The 19,153-nt window shown below is 37.3% G+C and overlaps 1 protein-coding gene across 4 annotated transcripts in view; it reads left to right on the forward strand.

Moving 5' to 3' along the window:
• The window catches only part of TANK (TRAF family member associated NFKB activator), a 104,211-nt gene that overhangs the window by 32,346 nt on the left and 52,712 nt on the right, over window positions 1–19,153 (forward strand). For all 4 annotated transcript variants that reach the window (XM_053597175.1, XM_053597176.1, XM_053597174.1 and 1 more), the window contains exon 2: window positions 8,375–8,522. In XM_053597175.1, the coding sequence (XP_053453150.1) occupies window positions 8,424–8,522 (99 nt within the window). In that variant the 5' untranslated portion in view covers window positions 8,375–8,423. The remainder of the gene's footprint in view (window positions 1–8,374; window positions 8,523–19,153) is intronic.

Raw genomic sequence — 19,153 nt, forward strand, 5'->3', positions numbered from 1 at the left:
GAGGAAAGCAGTGTATCTTGTAATACAAGCTGGTATGATAATGAGTATTGTTTCTGTCTCTTTACTGTTTCCTTTTCAAAAATTTTTTTTCTGCTTTTTGTTTTATTTTGTTCTGATAAAAATGACTTTGGCCTGGTTGACTGATCAAGGATGTACTAATATCAGAGCTTGTTGAAAACAGGACTTCAAGAATACAAACAATAGGGAAGGCATATTTAGCCTTAATTGTTTTTCCTAGGGATTGTCTTTCAAATGGTTTTCTTCATTATTAATGATAATCTCTTCTAGGACTGTTGTCAAAAATTGAATTCAGTGTTTTTGCCTCCCCCCACCATCACCAAAAACTTTTTTTCCCCTTCTGTTTCTTTTTGTCTGGCTATCACCACAGTCTGCCTAGTGTTTTGAAAAATATGGGTGGTGAACTATCTACAACATAATCACCTGGGGGACTTTGCTAATTAAAATGTAGATTCCAAGGTACCATTTTAGGGTACTGATTTAGAATCATAGGTACCTGAATGCTGCCTTGCTTGTGTATTATGCAGATCCAGTTGACCAACAAGTCCTGTTAATTTTGCTTTTGAAATATCTCTTAATTCCACTTACCTTTCATTTCCCCTGCTCTAATTCAAGCCCTCCTCTCTTACTAGAAATACAGCAATAGTTTCCTATGGGATATCTTCACTTTGTCTCCCTCACTAGTTTGTATTCCATGCTGGTATCTATTCTACCTTTCTAAAACATATTCCTCTCCTGCTTGAAAACCCTCCACCACCCCTTAATGTTGACGGTTTATAGCACAATTTCTTAGAGTGACATTCAAGGTCTCCTGAGTCTACGGAGTGTGGTTTGTGCAGTTAGTGTACTCCACAACTCGAAGGGGTGCTATTCCAGTCATGGATGGTGTCCCGTAGAGATTTTTCAGCACAGCACATACATGGTAACTTTGATTGTAGCCTATTATGACACCTTCACTTCTCTATCCTCCGCATACATGCTAGACTTGGGTAAACAGTGCTGACCCCAGTCACTAAATGCACCCTAGTGGTGACTGCTCAGTGACTCTGTTCTTTTCAGAATGAATGTTCTTTCCCCTTTCATTCTCTGCTTGTTAAAACCCTTTTCATCTATCAGGACCCAGTTTTAGTGTCAGACCCTCTGTGAAGCCTTCCAAAGTACCTCTCATTTTAATTATTTCTCCTATTGAATCTTTATTGAACCTTTATCTTGTTTATACCCTTATGCTTAACAGTTCTTTTTGTCTTCTTCTCAGGTAAAACTTACAGTGGAATGCACAAATCTCCAGTTAACCATAGAGGGAGGTCCTGTGCTACCCAGACCCCTATTGAGATACAGCGTATGCTCATACCATTTTTACACATTTGTAATTGACATTTTAGATTAATTGTCTTCCTGTATGTCTGTCTCCCTGAATTATAAGCTCTAATTGGAAACAAAGGCAAAGACTATGACTATTTCTTTCTCAGAGAGAAAAGGAGCTCCTACTGTGTGTTCAACATGAACCAGTCTTGAATATTGTATGAATCAAGATACAACTCAGCTTCTCCTTCAGATACACACAAAGCAATGGTTGAAAACACAAAAATTGTGTTTCTCTTGAATATAACAATTGAGAGTATAAGATGTCCAGAGCTGGCTGGGTGCCGTAGCTTAGTGGTTAGAGTGCTGGCCCTGCACACCAGGGGCAGTGGGTTTGAGCCTCACTTGGGCCTTCTCATCAAAAAGAGATAGAGAGAGATCCAGAGCTGATCTGGCAGTTCCATAATGTCAGGGATGTAGACTTCTTCGTTCTTACTGTTTCCCCATCCCTAAAGTATTTTCCGCACCACATTGTTCTAGATGGCTTACCATTACATGTTACCCAGCTGAGAGAGGGAAAAGGTGAAAGTAAGAACTTATTATAAAGTTACACCCATTTGCCAATGATCAGACGTAGTCATATGAAAACCGGGAGTACTTGTACTGTAAGAGAACAGGTAAATGGATATTGAGGAACAAATAACATATTTGCTGTAAATATGGTCTTACTTAATCTTCAAAATAACCCTACAAACTATGATGTGAAAACTGATGTTTAGAGAAGCTAAGTGAATGAATGGCTTTGGCTTGAAAATTGCAGGTGTATTGTCTGAATTTAAAGTTTGTACTTTTTTTTACTCTGCATAATAGAATATTTAAAAGGGAATACATAAATGTTAAATAAATGAAGTCACAGTAATTCTCACTGTACTAGCACATATTTTCATATCACAGATTTTTTACAATGTATCATCTCTTTATTTCTACAGCACTTCGTATTACTTTATTCCTTGTTTTTGCACTATTGTGAAATGCACTATTGTGAAATGAAATACCATATCAACTGCTTTCTAACTAGGCCCTAATTTATAGTATAAATTAAAACAAAATAACTACTCCCATAGTTACAAAATCAATTATAAAAAATAAGTTATCCTATTTGCCAAGCAAAAGCTTCTTTGCTCTGTATTTGTTTGGTAATACTATATAATCGTAAAATTGAACAAGATTATATCATCCAACCATGTCGTTTTAAAAACAAAGAAAATTGGGCAGCGCCTGTGGCTCAAGGAGTAGGGCGCCGGTCTCATATGCCGTAGGTGGCGGGTTCAAACCCAGCCCCGGCCAAAAACCACAAAAAAAAAAAAAAAAAAGAAAGAAAATTGAGGCCATGGAACTTGTGGTTTATTTCAGTTCCACCCCTACTTGTTTTCAAGAAGCATGGGAAAAGCTCTAGCCTAATTAATCATTTTTATAGTAACCATCATTGTTATGTGTAAGAATTATCTAAGGTTTGTAGGGTTGTCCTGATCAGGAAAATTACACTGAACAGTGGATAAGAAATGCATATAATTCTGGCCTGTTTCAATGAAGAATGGATATTATCTAACACTAAAAACATCTTCATTGCAGTGGGAAACCTGTTTCAGAAAGGATGGCTGCTATTTGATAAATACAAGGAATGGGTGAGATCATTCCTCACCATACTTCAAATACCTCCTACTGAAAAAAACAAACAAACAAAAAACCCCACCACCTACTTACCAAAGTGTTACCTAAACTTCATATATAGGGGTGGCCAATTTCTTCTCCAAACTATAGCCTTTTGGACATCTTAGGGTGCTCACCTAGTTTGTGCTTCAAATTACAGCTAATGGTACCATCATGAGGATAGGTTTCAGGCTATTTTGTTGTCACTGCATTAGTGGTGCCCAGCACATCTTTTGCTCGTAGTTGATACTCAGTAAATATTTTATTGAGTGAGCATATTGGCCTTGGCACCCTAGTAGAATACTTTGCAACTGACTTTAATTAATCATCCTTGAACTAAGAATTTTAAACATGAAGTCTAGTTTGTAATAGCTGTGTAGCTGTCAATAAATTGTAATGGCCTCTGAACCGTGTGGGTCAAATGGGAATATTAACGGGAATACGTAACAGGTAATGAAAAATTGGTAAAAATACTTGTAAAAAAAGAATTCACTTTAAGTTTTTAGTATTACCTCTGAATCCCTTGCTTCATCTTATATGCTTATATGTAGTTAGCAAGCAAATATTTTTTTTCTAATTGAATTGAATAGCAATGGGATATATTTTATATATTTAGCAGTTGATAAACCTTTGTTGGGACTGGGAAATCATCTCCCTTGCTCGTACTGCCTCTCCTACCTCAGGATAGTTTTGTTATTGAACCAAGGGAGCAACGAAAGAGGAGGCAGCCTGCTGCCCAGGGATTTTCTTGGTGCTTCTTTCTGGACAGCCACATACAGGCACTGACTGGACTGGAGAGGTGGGACAAAAACCTGCTGGCTTCCCATTCTGCCTTTTCAGTCTGGGTGGGAAAAAAAGAATTACTGTCAGAGGGACCAAGGTGGACAGGGGAGGGAGTACCCAGGTTTCAGAAAGACTAGGGGGAAAGATGGGGAGTTATTTGCATTCAGCTAGTCCTGCTACATTCTGGGGTTTCAGGATGTTTTCTTGAAGTTGAAAGAAACCAGCAAACAAAATCTAAAAATAAAATGAAACCCTAACTGGAAGAGTGTTTCCAAGGCCAGGATTGCTATAGCTTCAAACTCTTACTTTGGGGAATGAAACTGGCCATGAGTGTTGAGTTTGAGCATGTTTACTATAAATATAATGCATTCCACTGGAGCCTGCAGAAGGTATACCAAAATGTAATTGAAATTGGCTGCCTCTTAAGTTAATTTTACACTTAACAAATGCTAAAGAAAAGAAGGAACAAGTGGCTTTAAAGTTTAGGGTGTTAATATTTTAAATCTGTCCAATTATTTGTCTTAATTTAATTTTCTTTTTCTCCAGTCATTGTTGCTGCTATAATACCCAATTCTCTTCTTGATTTTGAGATAGGAATTAAATGTATCATTTACTGATTTTCGTATCAATCTGGAACTTTCAGCATACTTTCGTATTTCAGGCAAGAGGATGCATCCATGTGGAATTTACTTAGTAGCTCCCCTTAGTGACATTTGTGTGATCTAATTCAAGGACCCAAAGTGATATCTCCACATGATTTACTTGCATGTGATGAAACTATTTTTAGTGCTGCATTTACATTTTTAAAAATGAGAATGTACCTTCTTGATGGCAGAGATACGCATTTTTAACTCACAGACTCAAGAACTATAGAGCAAGGAAGTTTCCTAGAAATTAAGTACAAACATTTTTTTATATTGGACGGAAGGTAATTGGTTCCAAAAGATTTAGTAGCACTTACCTAAGGCTTCATCAGTGATAAAACAAAGCAAGAAACTAGATGGAGTCCCAGTTTAAGGCTCTTATTTGTCCCACATTTTAAAATTACAGGTGCGGTTTACATCAACAATTTGTCATGATATGCAGCTTCTTAAGGCAGTGATAGATAACTTAGTCACTTAGCTACTAACGCCTCTAATTTGTGCATTAACATATTACAATATATATAGTCCCTATGACCATCTACACATATTTTTCTTCTCATCTTGCATACTTATTTTTAATCGCTTATGTATTTTTTGTAAGTGGCTTTAAATACTTTTTGAATGAGACGGTATCTAAATAAATAAAGTACTCTAAGTGACCCTTCATATTTATACTAATTGCTTATGTTTCCAATGTGTCTATGGTTAGGCAGGGATTCTAGCAACATTAATTACTCCTATAGGATTTCATATTTTTCATGTATTTTTAGCAGTAGAAACTAACTTCCTAAGTGGGTTACATAAAGAATTACTATTCTTTTAGTTCTTCAGAAAGTAATTATAATCTTCATAATAAAACTGGGAATTGTTTATGTTAAGTTTGATAAATGACTTTGGGAGGGTATTTAGTATCTTAAAATGAGAGACCTTGGCTGCTAGGTTTAAATTACTTGTATATAGGTATTTAAAAGAGCATTGTGATTTATGGTCAGTTGATTTTTGGCAAGGGTTCTAGGGCTGTTCAATGGGAAAAGAATAGCCCTTTCAACAAATGGGTGCCTGGGCATTTGGATAGACTGATGTCAAAGAATGAATCTGGATCCCTACCTTCTACCATATACAAAATTAACTCAATATGAATCGAAGACCTAAATGTAAATGCTAAAATTATAAATTGCTTGAAGGAATGGCATGGCTTTTAGGTCACAGTTTCTTAGATATGGTGCCAAAAGAGCAAGCAATGAAAGGAAAAGATTGGTAAACTGGATTTCATCAAATTTTAAAACATTGTGTGTTAAAGAACACTAGCAAGAAAGTGAAAAAACATCTCAGTGTAATTTCACTACAGAATGAGAGCAAATACTTTTAAATCACATAGCTGAGAAGAGCTTAGTTTCTAGAAAAATACAAAAAACTCTTACAACTTAGCAAGACAACCCAGTTTAAAAAATGGACGAGTAGTTTGAATAGACATACAAATACCCAAAAAGCACATAGGGAAGGATGCTTGACATCATTAGACGTTAAGAGAATGCAAAGCAAATCATGATAGAGTACTACTGATGTCACACTCACTGGGATGGCTTAATATTAAAAATGGACTGTAAGACGTGTTGGCTAGGATGAGGAGAAATTGGAACTTTGTACATTGGTGGTGGAAATGTAAAATGGCACAGGTTCTGGGGAAACAGTTTGGCAATTCATCAAAAGAGTTATGCATACATAGAATTATTATCTGACTAAGCAGTTCCATTTTTAGGCATGTATTGAGAGAATTGTAAACATATGCTCACCTAAAAATATGTATACAAAAGTTCACAGTAGCTTTATTCATAATAGCCAAAAATTAAAAACAACTCCAATGTCCATCCACTGAGGAATGGGTAAACAAAATGTTAAATATCCATACAATGGAATATTATTCAGCCATAAAAAGGGAGTATAGTTACATACTACAACAGGGATAAACCTCAAAAGTTATGCTGTATGAAAGAACCCAGACACAAAACCATATATTGTATGATTCCTTTTATGTGAAATGTTAAAAATAGGCAAATGCATAGAGACAGAAAACAGATTAGTGGTTGCCAGGAGATGGAGGAAGAGGAGAATTGAAATTTACTTTTAGGTGGTGTCTGTGGCTATTGAGTAGGATGCCAGCCCCATATACCAAAGGTGGCAGGTTCAAACCCTGCCCCGGCCAAACTGCAACAAAAAAATAGCCAGATGTTGTGGCGGGCGTCTGTAATCCCAGCTACTCGGGAGGCTGAGGTAAGAGAATCATTGCCTAAGCCCAAGAGCTGTAGGTTGCTGTGAGCAACAGCACTCTACTGAGAGCAAGAAAGTGATAATTGCATGACATAATAAATATTGTAAGAAGTGCTTAAGTGTATACTTTAAGATTGGTGGATGTTATATTGTATGAATTATATCTCAATTGAATATGCTAAAAATGTTAAAAGAAAAAAACACACACACAACATGTGTGGCCAAATTTGTTGAAATTTGGATTTCATCAACTTTTAAAACATTGTATGTTAAAGAACACTATTAAGAAAGTGAAAAAACATCTAAGTTGTTGAGCTTGGTGAAGTTTTGAGAATACTGAAATAAATAAATTTCCTGCATTTGTTCTAGGAAAGTTAGGAAACAGAATTATGGAAGAGAGGAGTCTTGATATATTCTTAATAGGAATTCCTCAACTCCTACTCTTGTACTGGCCAAAGATCAGATGAAAGAGGCTATGACAGATTACAGACTGACATTATGAAAGATTCCAAAAAAATGAAATAACTTGATACACCTGTAAACAATAGAGAACTTTGTTTTTTAGCTTTTAGAGGATTAAGAGAAAGGTCTTGTGTTACAGTTTTTACAGCTGGACACAAAGAATCAGTCATTAGTTAACCATCTGCTTAGGGCCAAGGAATGTTGTTGGAGATGTTTTGCAAACTGAGATGAGAAAATCAGATTACCTACACTGAGCAAATGACCTGTATTCAGAAACAGCAGGGAAGTTGGAACACTAATAGGTAGTGGTGGTAGGACTGAAAGGATGTGATTTTTCTTTGTTAATGTACACTCTACTAGCAGCTCTCCTTAGATTTTGTGCTAAAAGAAGAGCATTTTCACACATTTTAATTGCTCTGTGATAACAGCAGTGTGAACTCCATCCACAAACGTTTATTATCCATTCAATTTTGCTCTAATTTCATTGTAGCAAGAATTTACCTTGTTTAAGTGGGAATAAGAATCCATTTAGTAAAAAGAAATTCCTTCCTACATGGCCAATCCTGTTCTGTAATGAAATATTAAAATGGCCTTTTATATTTCCCCATTTTTAGGTTACATTTATAGCTTACTATTCTCAAAGTATCATGTTTTTGAACAGGAGCCTACTTTTTCCTTGTACATTAGTAAAGAATATTTTAAAATTATAGAAGTTAAGGTATCATAGTATTTCTAGTCAGGGTTTTGTATGAAAGTTTTATGCCTCTATAATAAACCTTTTTGGGGGGTAGGAGGAGAGTCTTACTCTGTCACCCTGGCTAAAGTACAGTGATGTCATCATAGCTCACTGCAACCTGAAACTCCTGAGCTCAAGTCTGACTCAGTCTCCTGAGAATAGCTGGGATTGCAGACACACACCATTACAGTGTATTAATTTTTCTTTCTTTTTTTTTGAGACAGGGTCCCTTGTTCAGGCTGGTCTTGAACTGAGCTCAAGCAATGCTTCTGCCTTGGCCTCCCAGAATACTAGATTCAGCCGTGAGCCACTATGCCTGGCCCTATAATAAACCTTTATAGTACTTGTTGCTGTAATGTTTGTGATAAATCTTATATAGCTCTCTTTAGGGTGCATTTTTAAAATGAGATGTAACTTAATAACTACCTAAATTGTTCTGATTATTTTCCAGACCTGTCATTTACTCCATCCTTTATAGTAATGCTACAGGACGAAGAGGAATGGATAAAACCATTGGTGAGCAACTCCAGAAAGCATACGAAGCCTTCCGACAGGCATGCATGGATAGAGATTCTGCAGTAAAAGAACTGCAGCAAAAGGTGTGTGGTTCAATGGTTTTGAAAGTTATTCTTTATCCTGGTAAATGGAATTTGAGGGGCTTTTGCCACTGAAAAAATGTTATGTTTTTAGAAACTGCCTTGATGAATTGTAAAACAGGGATGTTAATGGATGAAATTTGAGAGTTTTATTTGTTGTATTTTTAATTAATTTATAATACTCTTCCATTCTTTATGACAGTTAAAAATAGACCATTTCAGTAACATCTTTAATGACTTACTAAAAGTTCCAGCTTTTAAAATTATCCCTGTACACATAACATTTCTTTTAGTGCTTTTAGCTTCTGAAGAAAGTAAATTGTAAGAAAGGTCTATCCAGGCAAAAATTACTTAACCTAGTAATTCCTAGATACATTTTTGTTAATGGTCCATGATGAGGTTTTCACTGATCTGCAGCAAAATGAGAAAAATAAGGCTAATGTAATAAACTTCTCATACTAAATTTATTCCATTTAAAATTCTGCCTTCTTCTATGTTCCATATTTCCATATGATCAAAGGGCAGAATTTTATTAACATACACTTTTGTGAAATGATAATGCTAGGGTTATTGCATCCTTGTTTAATATTACCTAGTATTGTTTCAGAGGTCCTCAGTTCCACCCACACATTCTGGTACTCTCCAGAAGGACTCATAGGACTCAGCATACAGTAATACTCATAGCTAAGATTTATTATAGCTACATGATAAAGGTAAATAGTCACATTATTAATGGAAGTAGACATCAGGAAGAGTCTAAAGGAATCTATACTTTGTCTTCCTATGTACCTTTTCTCCAGCTTCAAAACTTCAGTCACATCTGCACAGCATAGGGGACTCCATTTGAGATTTAGAATTTAGGAGACTTTTTTAAAATTGGGGGCTAATCACATGGACACCCTTTGTCAACCATAATTCCACACTGCCAGACGGAAAGGTGTTTATCATAAATCTCATTATGTAGTCTAAGTAAGCTGGCACAGCAGTCACAACCTTATTACTTTTTTTTTCCAATTCAGGTTTATGGCATAGTCTATGTTAAATTTTTCCCAAAGAGGAAAAAGTAGAGGATATTCACTGATTCCTCATTTAAAAAAAAGAATTTTTTTTTACTAGCCTATGGCATTCTAAAGTCTGAGAACTATGCTAGCCATGAGATTTCTTTCATAAACATAGAAACTATGCAGTTTCCTTCCTTCTTTCTAGTAGATGAATCTATAAAACCAGCTGTCGTGCATATCTCCCTGCTTTCTTCAAAACTATCATTATTCTTTGTGAGTCTCCTCTTAATTTACCAAAAGAAGACTCCATTGTACATATAAATAGACTTATGGACTATAAGTCTTCATAGGGGTGGAAAGGAGCAAGAGGTGCATAATATAACAGAGGACTTTCTACAGTTATTGAATTGAAGTTTAGAATTTGGATTTTTTTCAAGTTCAGGTTTATAACATAATCACTTCAGTAAAAAACTAAACTCCCTGGACGGTGCCTGTGGCTCGTGAGCAGGGCGCTGGCCCCATACACCGTTGTTGGTGGGTTCAAACCTAGCCCCGGACAAACTGCAACAAGAAAAATTAGCCGGGTGTTGTGGCAGGTGCTTGTAGTCCCAGCTGCTCGGGAGGTGGAGGCAAGAGAATCACCTAAACCCAGGAGTTGGAGGTTGCTGAGAGCTGTGATGTCATGGCATTCTACCAAGGGTGATAAAGTGAGACTCTGTCTCTTAAAAAAAAACCCACTGAACTCCCAGCATTAATTTTTATTTTGTCATTAGGTTCATTGAGAAACTTTGAGAACCCTATCTATATTTGTTCTAGGAAAGTTAGGAAGCAGAATTATGAAAGAGAGGAGTCTTGAGACATTCTTAGAACATGATAGTAATAGGAATTCCTCTTAACTCCTACTCTTGTTGTACTGACCAATGGTAAGCAACTGAAGATGCTGATTATTTAACTTCTTACCTGCCACGGAAGAAGCTTTTGCTGATGTTAAGTGTATATTTCAAGCAGGGAAAGGGAAATTTTTTTTTAATATTTATTTTTTTCAAAGTTGATGTTTGTCAGGTACTCAAGAATGCATGAAGAAAATGTGGACTATATTCTTATGTATAAGAATTAATTCAAAAGATTCTAATTTATTTAAGAAACATTAAAGTTTCTACTATGTACTGGGCTTTTGGTGAAGTTTTGAGAATACCAAAATAAATAAAACATCATTTATACCTTTAAGGAACTTTTAAAGGTTCAAATAAATAATAATGTTTTATCATATAATTAAAAGAAAAGATCAGTATCATCATCAGATTAAATACTCCTTAGTCACTGTGCAATGCAGGACAATATACGAACATAGAGAAGAGGTACCTAACTCAGTCTTGTGAGGATTAAGACATGAGCTCAATATGAGTCAACACTTGGGATTAGGAAGAATTTAATAAACTGGGGGGAAAGTGTCCTACAAGCAGGGGAGCACTAAATAAGAAACTCAGAAGTGAGGGAACATAGAGTACATTGTATGTACCATGAGGTGATCCTATGGCTTCAAAAACAATGATCAGGGGCCAGGCGCCTGTAATCCTAGCACTCTGGGAGTTCAAGGCAGGTGATTGCTTGAGCTGATGAGTTCGAGACCAGCCTGAGCAAGAGTGAGACCCCATCTCTACTAAAAATAGAAAAACTGAGGCAAGAGGTTTGCTTGCGCCCAGGAATTAGAGGTTGCTGTGAGCTGTGATGCCACGGCACTCTACCCAGGGCAACAGCTTGAGGCTATCTCAAAAAAAAAAAAAAAAGAATGACAAGGGCATTGCAGAAAAAGAAGCTGTAGAAGTAGATTCATGGGCTGATCATGATGAGTATGACTTAGTAGTGTACACTATATTCTTATTCAATCAAAAGTTACTGATAGATACATGCTTAAGGAAAGTTTGCCTGACAACAGAATAGAGATAGATAGGATACAGAACAATAAAATTCAGCTCAATAAATTTATACTAAGAACCTGATTCATGCTAAGCAATGTCCTCAGAGCAAAAATGTAGGAATAATCCAATTGTACTTTATGCATTTTAATGTATGTATTAACACATTATGTAATTGATACACAAAAATGTACATATATATTAAATATATGCATATATTACCATACCCCCATTTTTAAAAAGTGAATAGCAATCATTTGAGCAATGAAAATGAGGACCTAAACTAGGCAGGGTTGAATTGGGGAAGAGATCTAAGATTTATTTACAAGATATAAAATGGAAAACAGATGGCACCTGAATGCAGGCCATGTGTGAGGATGATAGAATAGATTCTAAGATGATACCCAGTATCTAGAATAGATGACTGGATTGATGGTGGGTGCTGGTGACTGAAACCAAGGATGGATAAGAAGGTATACGGACGGCGCCTATGGCTCAGTCGGTAAGGCGCCAGCCCCATATACCGAGGGTGGCGGGTTCAAACCCAGCCCCGGCCAAACTGCAACCAAAAAATAGCCGGGTGTTGTGGCGGGCGCCTGTAGTCTCAGCTACTCGGGAGGCTGAGGCAAGAGAATCACTTAAGCCCAGGAGTTGGAGGTTGCTGTGAGCCATGGCACTCTACCAAGGGCCATAAAGTGAGACTCTGTCTCTACAAAAAAAAAAAAAGAAGGTATAGATTTGGGGATGGGGAAATAAGATGTGTAATTAAGTTTCAATTAATATTTTAGTTACCTGTGGGACATACAGGTGAAAATGTACGATGGATGGTTGTAAATAATGGATCTGGAATCCTAGAAAGAGATCTGAATTAGAGATTACTGAGATTATAATAATGAAGTTTATTATAGCCTTATATGTGGATAACATTTCCCAGTTAGAATATATAGGTTGAAGGAATATTTGAAGGACTAAAGTCGGGGAGGGGAAAGAGAAGAAAGCTAAGCAGTTGACCTCTAGCGATTCAGAACACAGATTAAGCAGTTAATAGGCATGGGAAGAGAAACTTGAAGAATACCAATATTTTAAAGAATAGGCATAAAGAATGGGAACCATTAAGGAGATTAATATACAATGTTCTAAGAGGTAGGAAACAAATTAGAGAAAAAGAAAATGATATCATAAAATCATTAGAAAAGAATTTCAAGAAAGATGCAATAGTTAGCAATACTAAATATCCAAGAAATGTAGTAAGATGACAAATGCATAGACATTGCATTTGGCTATATGGAGGTCATTTACATTCATGAGGACAGTTAAGTGGATTGGAGAGGGAAGACTGCAGTAAAGAAATGGGGAATAAAGAAGTAAAGACAGTATAAACCATGTAGTCAAAAAGCTTGACTAGTGATTTCTATTTTAAAAAAGCCAAGGCCCCTACTATGTCCTACTAGCACTGGCCCTGGCCTTTGCCAGACATTCCATCTTCTTCGTCACAGCCTTCTTACCACATGGGTTTATTGCTGTTTCTCAAATAAATTCCCGGGTCTCAGGACCTTTGCATTTACTACCCCATTTTCCTGGATTGTTTTCCTTTGGATATTTCCATGGTTTCTTTCCGTCCTTATTGCTTTCAGGTTTCTACTCAGCTACCACCTCCTCAAAGAGGATCTTCCTGACTATCCTAAATAATTTGTCTCCTGAATAAAAAAGTAAGCTTCTGTGAGGGCTGGGGCCTTGTCTTGGGGACTATTATGATCCCCCTACCTAGCATATACATAGTTAGATACTCAAATATTTGAAGGACAAAGGGGACAGTGAATAAAAGGAAGAAAAGAAAGCCAATCAGTTGACCTTTGAAGGTTAAGTCATAGGTTAAAGAATTGACTGTGAATAACGTAAGAACCACCTCTTCCTCCCAGAAAGTGAGGGAGTAAGAGAAAAAAATAACTGCAAATGGAAATAAGCTTACAGGTGATGGTAGCAGGAAGACGGGTTCAACAGCAACTCAAATAGACAGAAGAAAGAAACAGTGAACTTGAAGACAAGTAATTTGAAAATATGAAATCTGAGAAGCTAACAGAAAAGAGAATGAAGAAAAGAGAGACTAAGGGACTTTAGGGATGCCATCAAGTGGACCAGTATGTGCATTATGAGAGTCTCAAACAGAGAAAAGAAACAGAATAGGTCAGAGATTATTTGAAAAAAATATTGACTGGAAACTTCCGAATTTGGGAACAACATGGATATACAAATCCAAGAAGCTAAACGAACTTTAAATATGAGAAACCAGAAGAGACTCACACTACTGGAACACATTATAATAGAACAATTGTCAAAAGACAAAACTAGCCCGGGGCAACAGGGTGAGACTGTCTCAAAAAACAAACAAAAAAAGACAAAGACTCTCAAAAGCAGTAAGAACAAGTAACTTGTCATGTGCTGTCCCCAAAAGGACTATGAGTAGATTTATTTGCAAAAGTCTGTTAGGCCATTGACAATGAGATGATAATATTTAAATTACAGGGGTGGGGGTTGGTGAGGAGGACTTGTCGACCAAGAATTCTGTATCTTTAAAGACTCCTTCAGAAAACAAACTGTTACAGCTATAAATGAATTCAGTAAAGTTGCAGAATACAAAAATCTGTGTGTAAAAATCAAGAGCATTGATAGATGCCAACAACAAATCTGAAAAAGAAATCAAGAAAAGAATCCAGCGGCACCCATAGCTCACTGCGTAGGGTGCCGGCCACATATAGCAAGGCTGATGGGTTCAGACCCTGCCCAGGCCAGGTTAAAAAAAAAAACAATGACAACTGCAACAACAACAACAACAACAAAAATAGCCAGGCATTGTGGTGGGCACCTGTAGTCCCAGCTACTTGGAGGCTAAGGCAAGAGAATCTCTTGAGCCCAAGGATTTGAGGTTGCTGTGAGCTCTGAAAGCACAGCACTCTACCGTAAGGGACATATAGTGACAGACTCTCTCAAAAAAAAAAAAAAAAAAAAAAAAAATCCCATTTATGATAGCTGCCAAAAAATGTAAAGTACCTGGGAATTTAACAAAAGAAGTGAAAGTAATAGAGATCATTCACAATACTTGGATAAATATAAAAAAAAAAGAAGAAGTGAAAGATCAAGGAAAACACTGATGAAATAAATTGAAGACATACACACAAATGGAAAGATATTCTGTTCTTATGGATTGAAGAATTAATTTTTTTTTTTTGAGACAGAGTCTCAAGCTGTCGCCCTGAGTAGAGTACTGTGGCATCATAGTTCACAGCAGCCTCCAACTTGGGCTCAAGCCATCCTCTTGCCTCAGTTTTTCTATATTTAGTAGAGACGGGGTCTCACTTTTGTTCAGGCTGGTCTGGAACTCAATGAGCTCAAGCAATCCACCCATCTAGGCCTCCCAGAGTGCTAGGATTACAGGTGTGAGCCACCGCACCCAGCCCTTAGAATTAATATTGTTAAAAAATCAATGCTAAATTCCATCTGGTTTTCCCACTGCCCGGCCACTGGTCTCAGCAGCTCAGGCAGCGGGAGTAGCAGCAGTGGTCAGGCAGCACAGTTTCGTGAAGGTTCTCGGCGTGCCCTGCCCGCCGCTGAGATGCAGAAGAGGTAGGAAGAGCCCAAGAGGAGATGGGTGCTGTTGTCAGCCAAACCTGCTCCTGCAGAAGTGGAAATGAAGCCCCAAAAGCAGCAAAGGATAAATTTTCAGACAAAAAACGTGCAACCAAAAGGGAAAAGTGGAGCAAAGGAAAAGCAGGCTGAAGTGGCTAACCAAGAAACTAAAGAAGATTTGCTGGCAGAAAATGGAGAAACTAAAACTGAGGAGTGTCTAGCTGATGAAGCATGAGAGAAAGAAGCCACGTCTGATTAATATCATAAACTATGTCTTATCAGTGGTCCAGGTGTCCCTTCTTGCACAATCCAGAGGAATATTTTTATCAACTATTTTGTAAATACACATTTTTTGGTAGCTCTAGAAACATTTTTAGGAAGGAAGGAATCCCATCTCATCCCATTTTTTAAGTGTAAATGCTTTTTTTTTTTTTTTTTTTGTAGAGACAGAGTCTCACTTTATGGCCCTCGGTAGAGTGCCGTGGCCTCACACAGCTCACAGCAACCTCCAACTCCTGGGCTTAAGCGATTCTCTTGCCTCAGCCTCCCGAGTAGCTGGGACTACAGGAGCCCGCCACAACACCCGGCTATTTTTTGGTTGCAGTTTGGCCGGGGCCGGGTTTGAACCCGTCACCCTTGGTATATGGGGCCAGCGCCCTACCGACTGAGCCACAGGCGCCGCCCAAGTGTAAATGCTTTTTTAAAAGAGGTGAAATCATTGCCTGGTTTATTTTTTGGCACAACCAGAAAATAGTGTGAGATGTTCAATTATGGGACACTTTATCTTGGGTGTGAGCTTAACATTCCATAGATGGGGGGTTAGTTTTTATATCCAATAATACAAAATATTCTAAATGGCAATATGGAGTCCCAGTTTTGAATTTATTGTCTTGAACATTTTAAATTACTTCTATTCCCATGATTTTATTAGAATTGTTTCCTAAAGAAAACCATTCCGTGATCATGGCTCTCCCTGTCAGAATTGTGTACATTTGATAACATCTGTGTAGTAGTCCTGTTTTCCCAATAACTTTGTTACTGTGCTGTAAAGGACTGAAAATTGTAGTATATATGGTAATAAATTGTGAATTGGTGGGACTTAATAACAGCTTATCAACATTTGAACACTGGTACTTGATATCCTCTTAAGGAAAATTTACCTTCAAATTTTAATCTGGAAAGTCACTGGAATGACTTTTAAAAAGAATTACAATAGGGCAGTGCCTGTAGCTCAAGGAGTAGGGCACTGGCCCCATATGCCATGGGTGGCAGGTTCAAGCCCATCCCTGGCCAAAACTGAAAAAAAAAAAAGAACTACAATAAATGGCTTTTTAGATTTTGGGTATGTATGTTAAGAATTATGTACAAATTGAAATGTATGTACTAATGCTTAACCAATAAAATCTCAACTACAAAAAAAAATGCTACTAAAGCTATCTACAGATTCAATACAATCTCTATCAAAATACCAATGATATTCTTCACAGAAATAGAAAAGTCCCAAAATTCGTATGGAACCACAAAAGATCCAAATAGCCAAAGCCATCCTGAGCAAAAAGAGCAAATGTGGAGGCATCTTGCTCCCTGACTTCAAAATATACAACAAAACAATAGTAACCAAAACAGCATGGTACTGGTATGAAAACAGGCACATAGACCAATGGAAGAAAATAGAGAACCCAGAAATAAATCCATGCATTTACAGCCAACTCATTTTTGACAAAGGCTCCCAGAACACTAACTCATGAAAGGACTGTCTTTTGTTTTTGTTTGTTGTTTTTTTTTTTTTATATTTATTTTTTTTTTTATTGTTGGGGATTCATTGAGGGTACAATAAGCCAGTTACACTGATTGCAATTGTTAGGTAAAGTCCCTCTTGCAATCATGTCTTGCCCCCATAAAGTGTGACACACACTAAGGCCCCACCCCCCTCCCTCCATCCCTCTTTCTGCTTCCCCCCCCCATAACCTTAATTGTCATTAATTGTCCTCATATCAAGATTGAGTACATAGGATTCATGCTTCTCCATTCTTGTGATGCTTTACTAAGAATAATGTCTTCCACTTCCATCCAGGTTAATACGAAGGATGTAAAGTCTCCATTTTTTTTAATGGCTGAATAGTATTCCATGGTATACATATACCACAGCTTGTTAATCCATTCCTGGGTTGGTGGGCATTTACGCTCTTTCCACATTTTGGCGATTGTAAATTGAGCTGCAATAAACAGTCTAGTACAAGTGTCCTTATGATAAAAGGATTTTTTTCCTTCTGGGTAGATGCCCAGTAATGGGATTGCAGGATCGAATGGGAGGTCTAGCTTGAGTGCTTTGAGGTTTCTCCATACTTCCTTCCAGAAAAGTTGTACTAGTTTGCAGTCCCACCAGCAGTGTAAAAGTGTTCCCATCTCTCCACATCCACGCCAGCATCTGCAGTTTTGAGATTTTGTGATGTGGGCCATTCTCACTGGGGTTAGATGATATCTCAGGGATGTTTTGATTTGCATTTTTCTAATATATAGAGATGATGAACATTTTTTCATGTGTTTGTTAACCATTCGTCTGTCGTCTTTAGAGAAAGTTCTATTCATGTCTCTTGCCCATTGATATACGGGATTGTTGGCTTTTTTCATGTGGATTAATTTGAGTTCTCTATAGATCCTGGTTATCAAGCTTTTGTTTGATTGAAAATATGCAAATATCCTTTCCCATTGTGTGGGTTGTCTCTTTGCTTTGGTTATTCTCTCCTTAGCTGTACAGAAGCTTTTCAGTTTATGAAGTCCCATTTGTTTACTTTTGTTGTTGTTGCAATTGCCATGGCAGTCTTCTTCATGAAGTCTTCCCCCAGGCCAATATCTTCCAGTGTTTTTCCTATGCTTTCTTTGAGGATTTTTATTGTTTCATGCCATAAATTTAAGTCCTTTATCCATCTTGAGTCAGTTTTTGTGAGTGGGGAAAGGTGTGGGTCCAGTTTCAGTCTTTTACATGTAGACATCCAGTTCTCCCAACACCATTTATTGAATAGGGAGTCTTTCCCCCAAGGTAAGTTCTTGTTTGGTTTATCGAAATTAGGTAGTTGTAAGATGTTAGTTTCATTTCTTGGTTTTCAATTCGATTCCAAGTGTCTATGTCTCTGTTTTTGTGCCAGTACCATGCCGTCTTGAGCACTATGGCTTTGTAGTACAGACTAAAATCTGGTATGCTGATGCCCCCAGCTTTATTTTTGTTACTAAGAACTGCCTTAGCTATATGGGGTTTTTTCCAGTTCCATACAAAACGCAGAATCATTTTTTCCAAATCTTGAAAGTACGATGTAGGTACTTTGATAGGAATGGGATTGAATAGGTAGATTGCTTTGGGAAGTATAGACGTTTTAACAATGTTGATTCTTCCAATCCATGAGCATGGTATGTTCTTCCATTTGTTAATATCCTCTGCTATTTCCTTTCTGAGGAGTTCATAGTTTTCTTTATAGAGGTCCTTCACCTCCTTCGTTAGGTATATTCCTAGGTATTTCATTTTCTTTGAAACTATGAAGGGAGTTGTGTCCTTAATTAGCTTCTCATCTTGACTGTTATTGGTGTATACAAAGGCTACTGACTTGTGGACATTGATTTTATATCCTGAAACATTACTGTATTTTTTGATGACTTCTAGGAGTCTTGTGGTTGAGTCTTTGGGGTTCTCTAAGTATAAGATCATGTCGTCAGCAGAGAGGGACAGTTTGACCTCCTCTGCTCCCATTTGGATTCCCTTTATTTCCTTGTCTTGCCTAATTGTATTGGCTAGAACTTCCAGCACTATGTTGAATAGTAAAGGTGACAGAGGACAACCTTGTCTGGTTCCAGTTCTAAGAGGAAAAGCTTTGAGTTTTACTCCATTCAGTAAAATATTGGCTGTGGGCTTGTCATAGATAGCTTCAATCAGTTTTAGAAATGTGCCACCTATGCCTATACTCTTCAGTGTTCTAATTAGAAAAGGATGCTGGATTTTATCAAATGCTTTTTCTGCATCTATTGAGAGGATCATGTGATCTTTATTTTTGCCTCTGTTTATGGTGCATAACGTTTATGGACTTGCGTATGTTAAACCAGC

This window comes from Nycticebus coucang, chromosome 7 (genome assembly GCF_027406575.1).
Source record: "Nycticebus coucang isolate mNycCou1 chromosome 7, mNycCou1.pri, whole genome shotgun sequence".
NCBI lineage: Eukaryota > Metazoa > Chordata > Mammalia > Primates > Lorisidae > Nycticebus > Nycticebus coucang.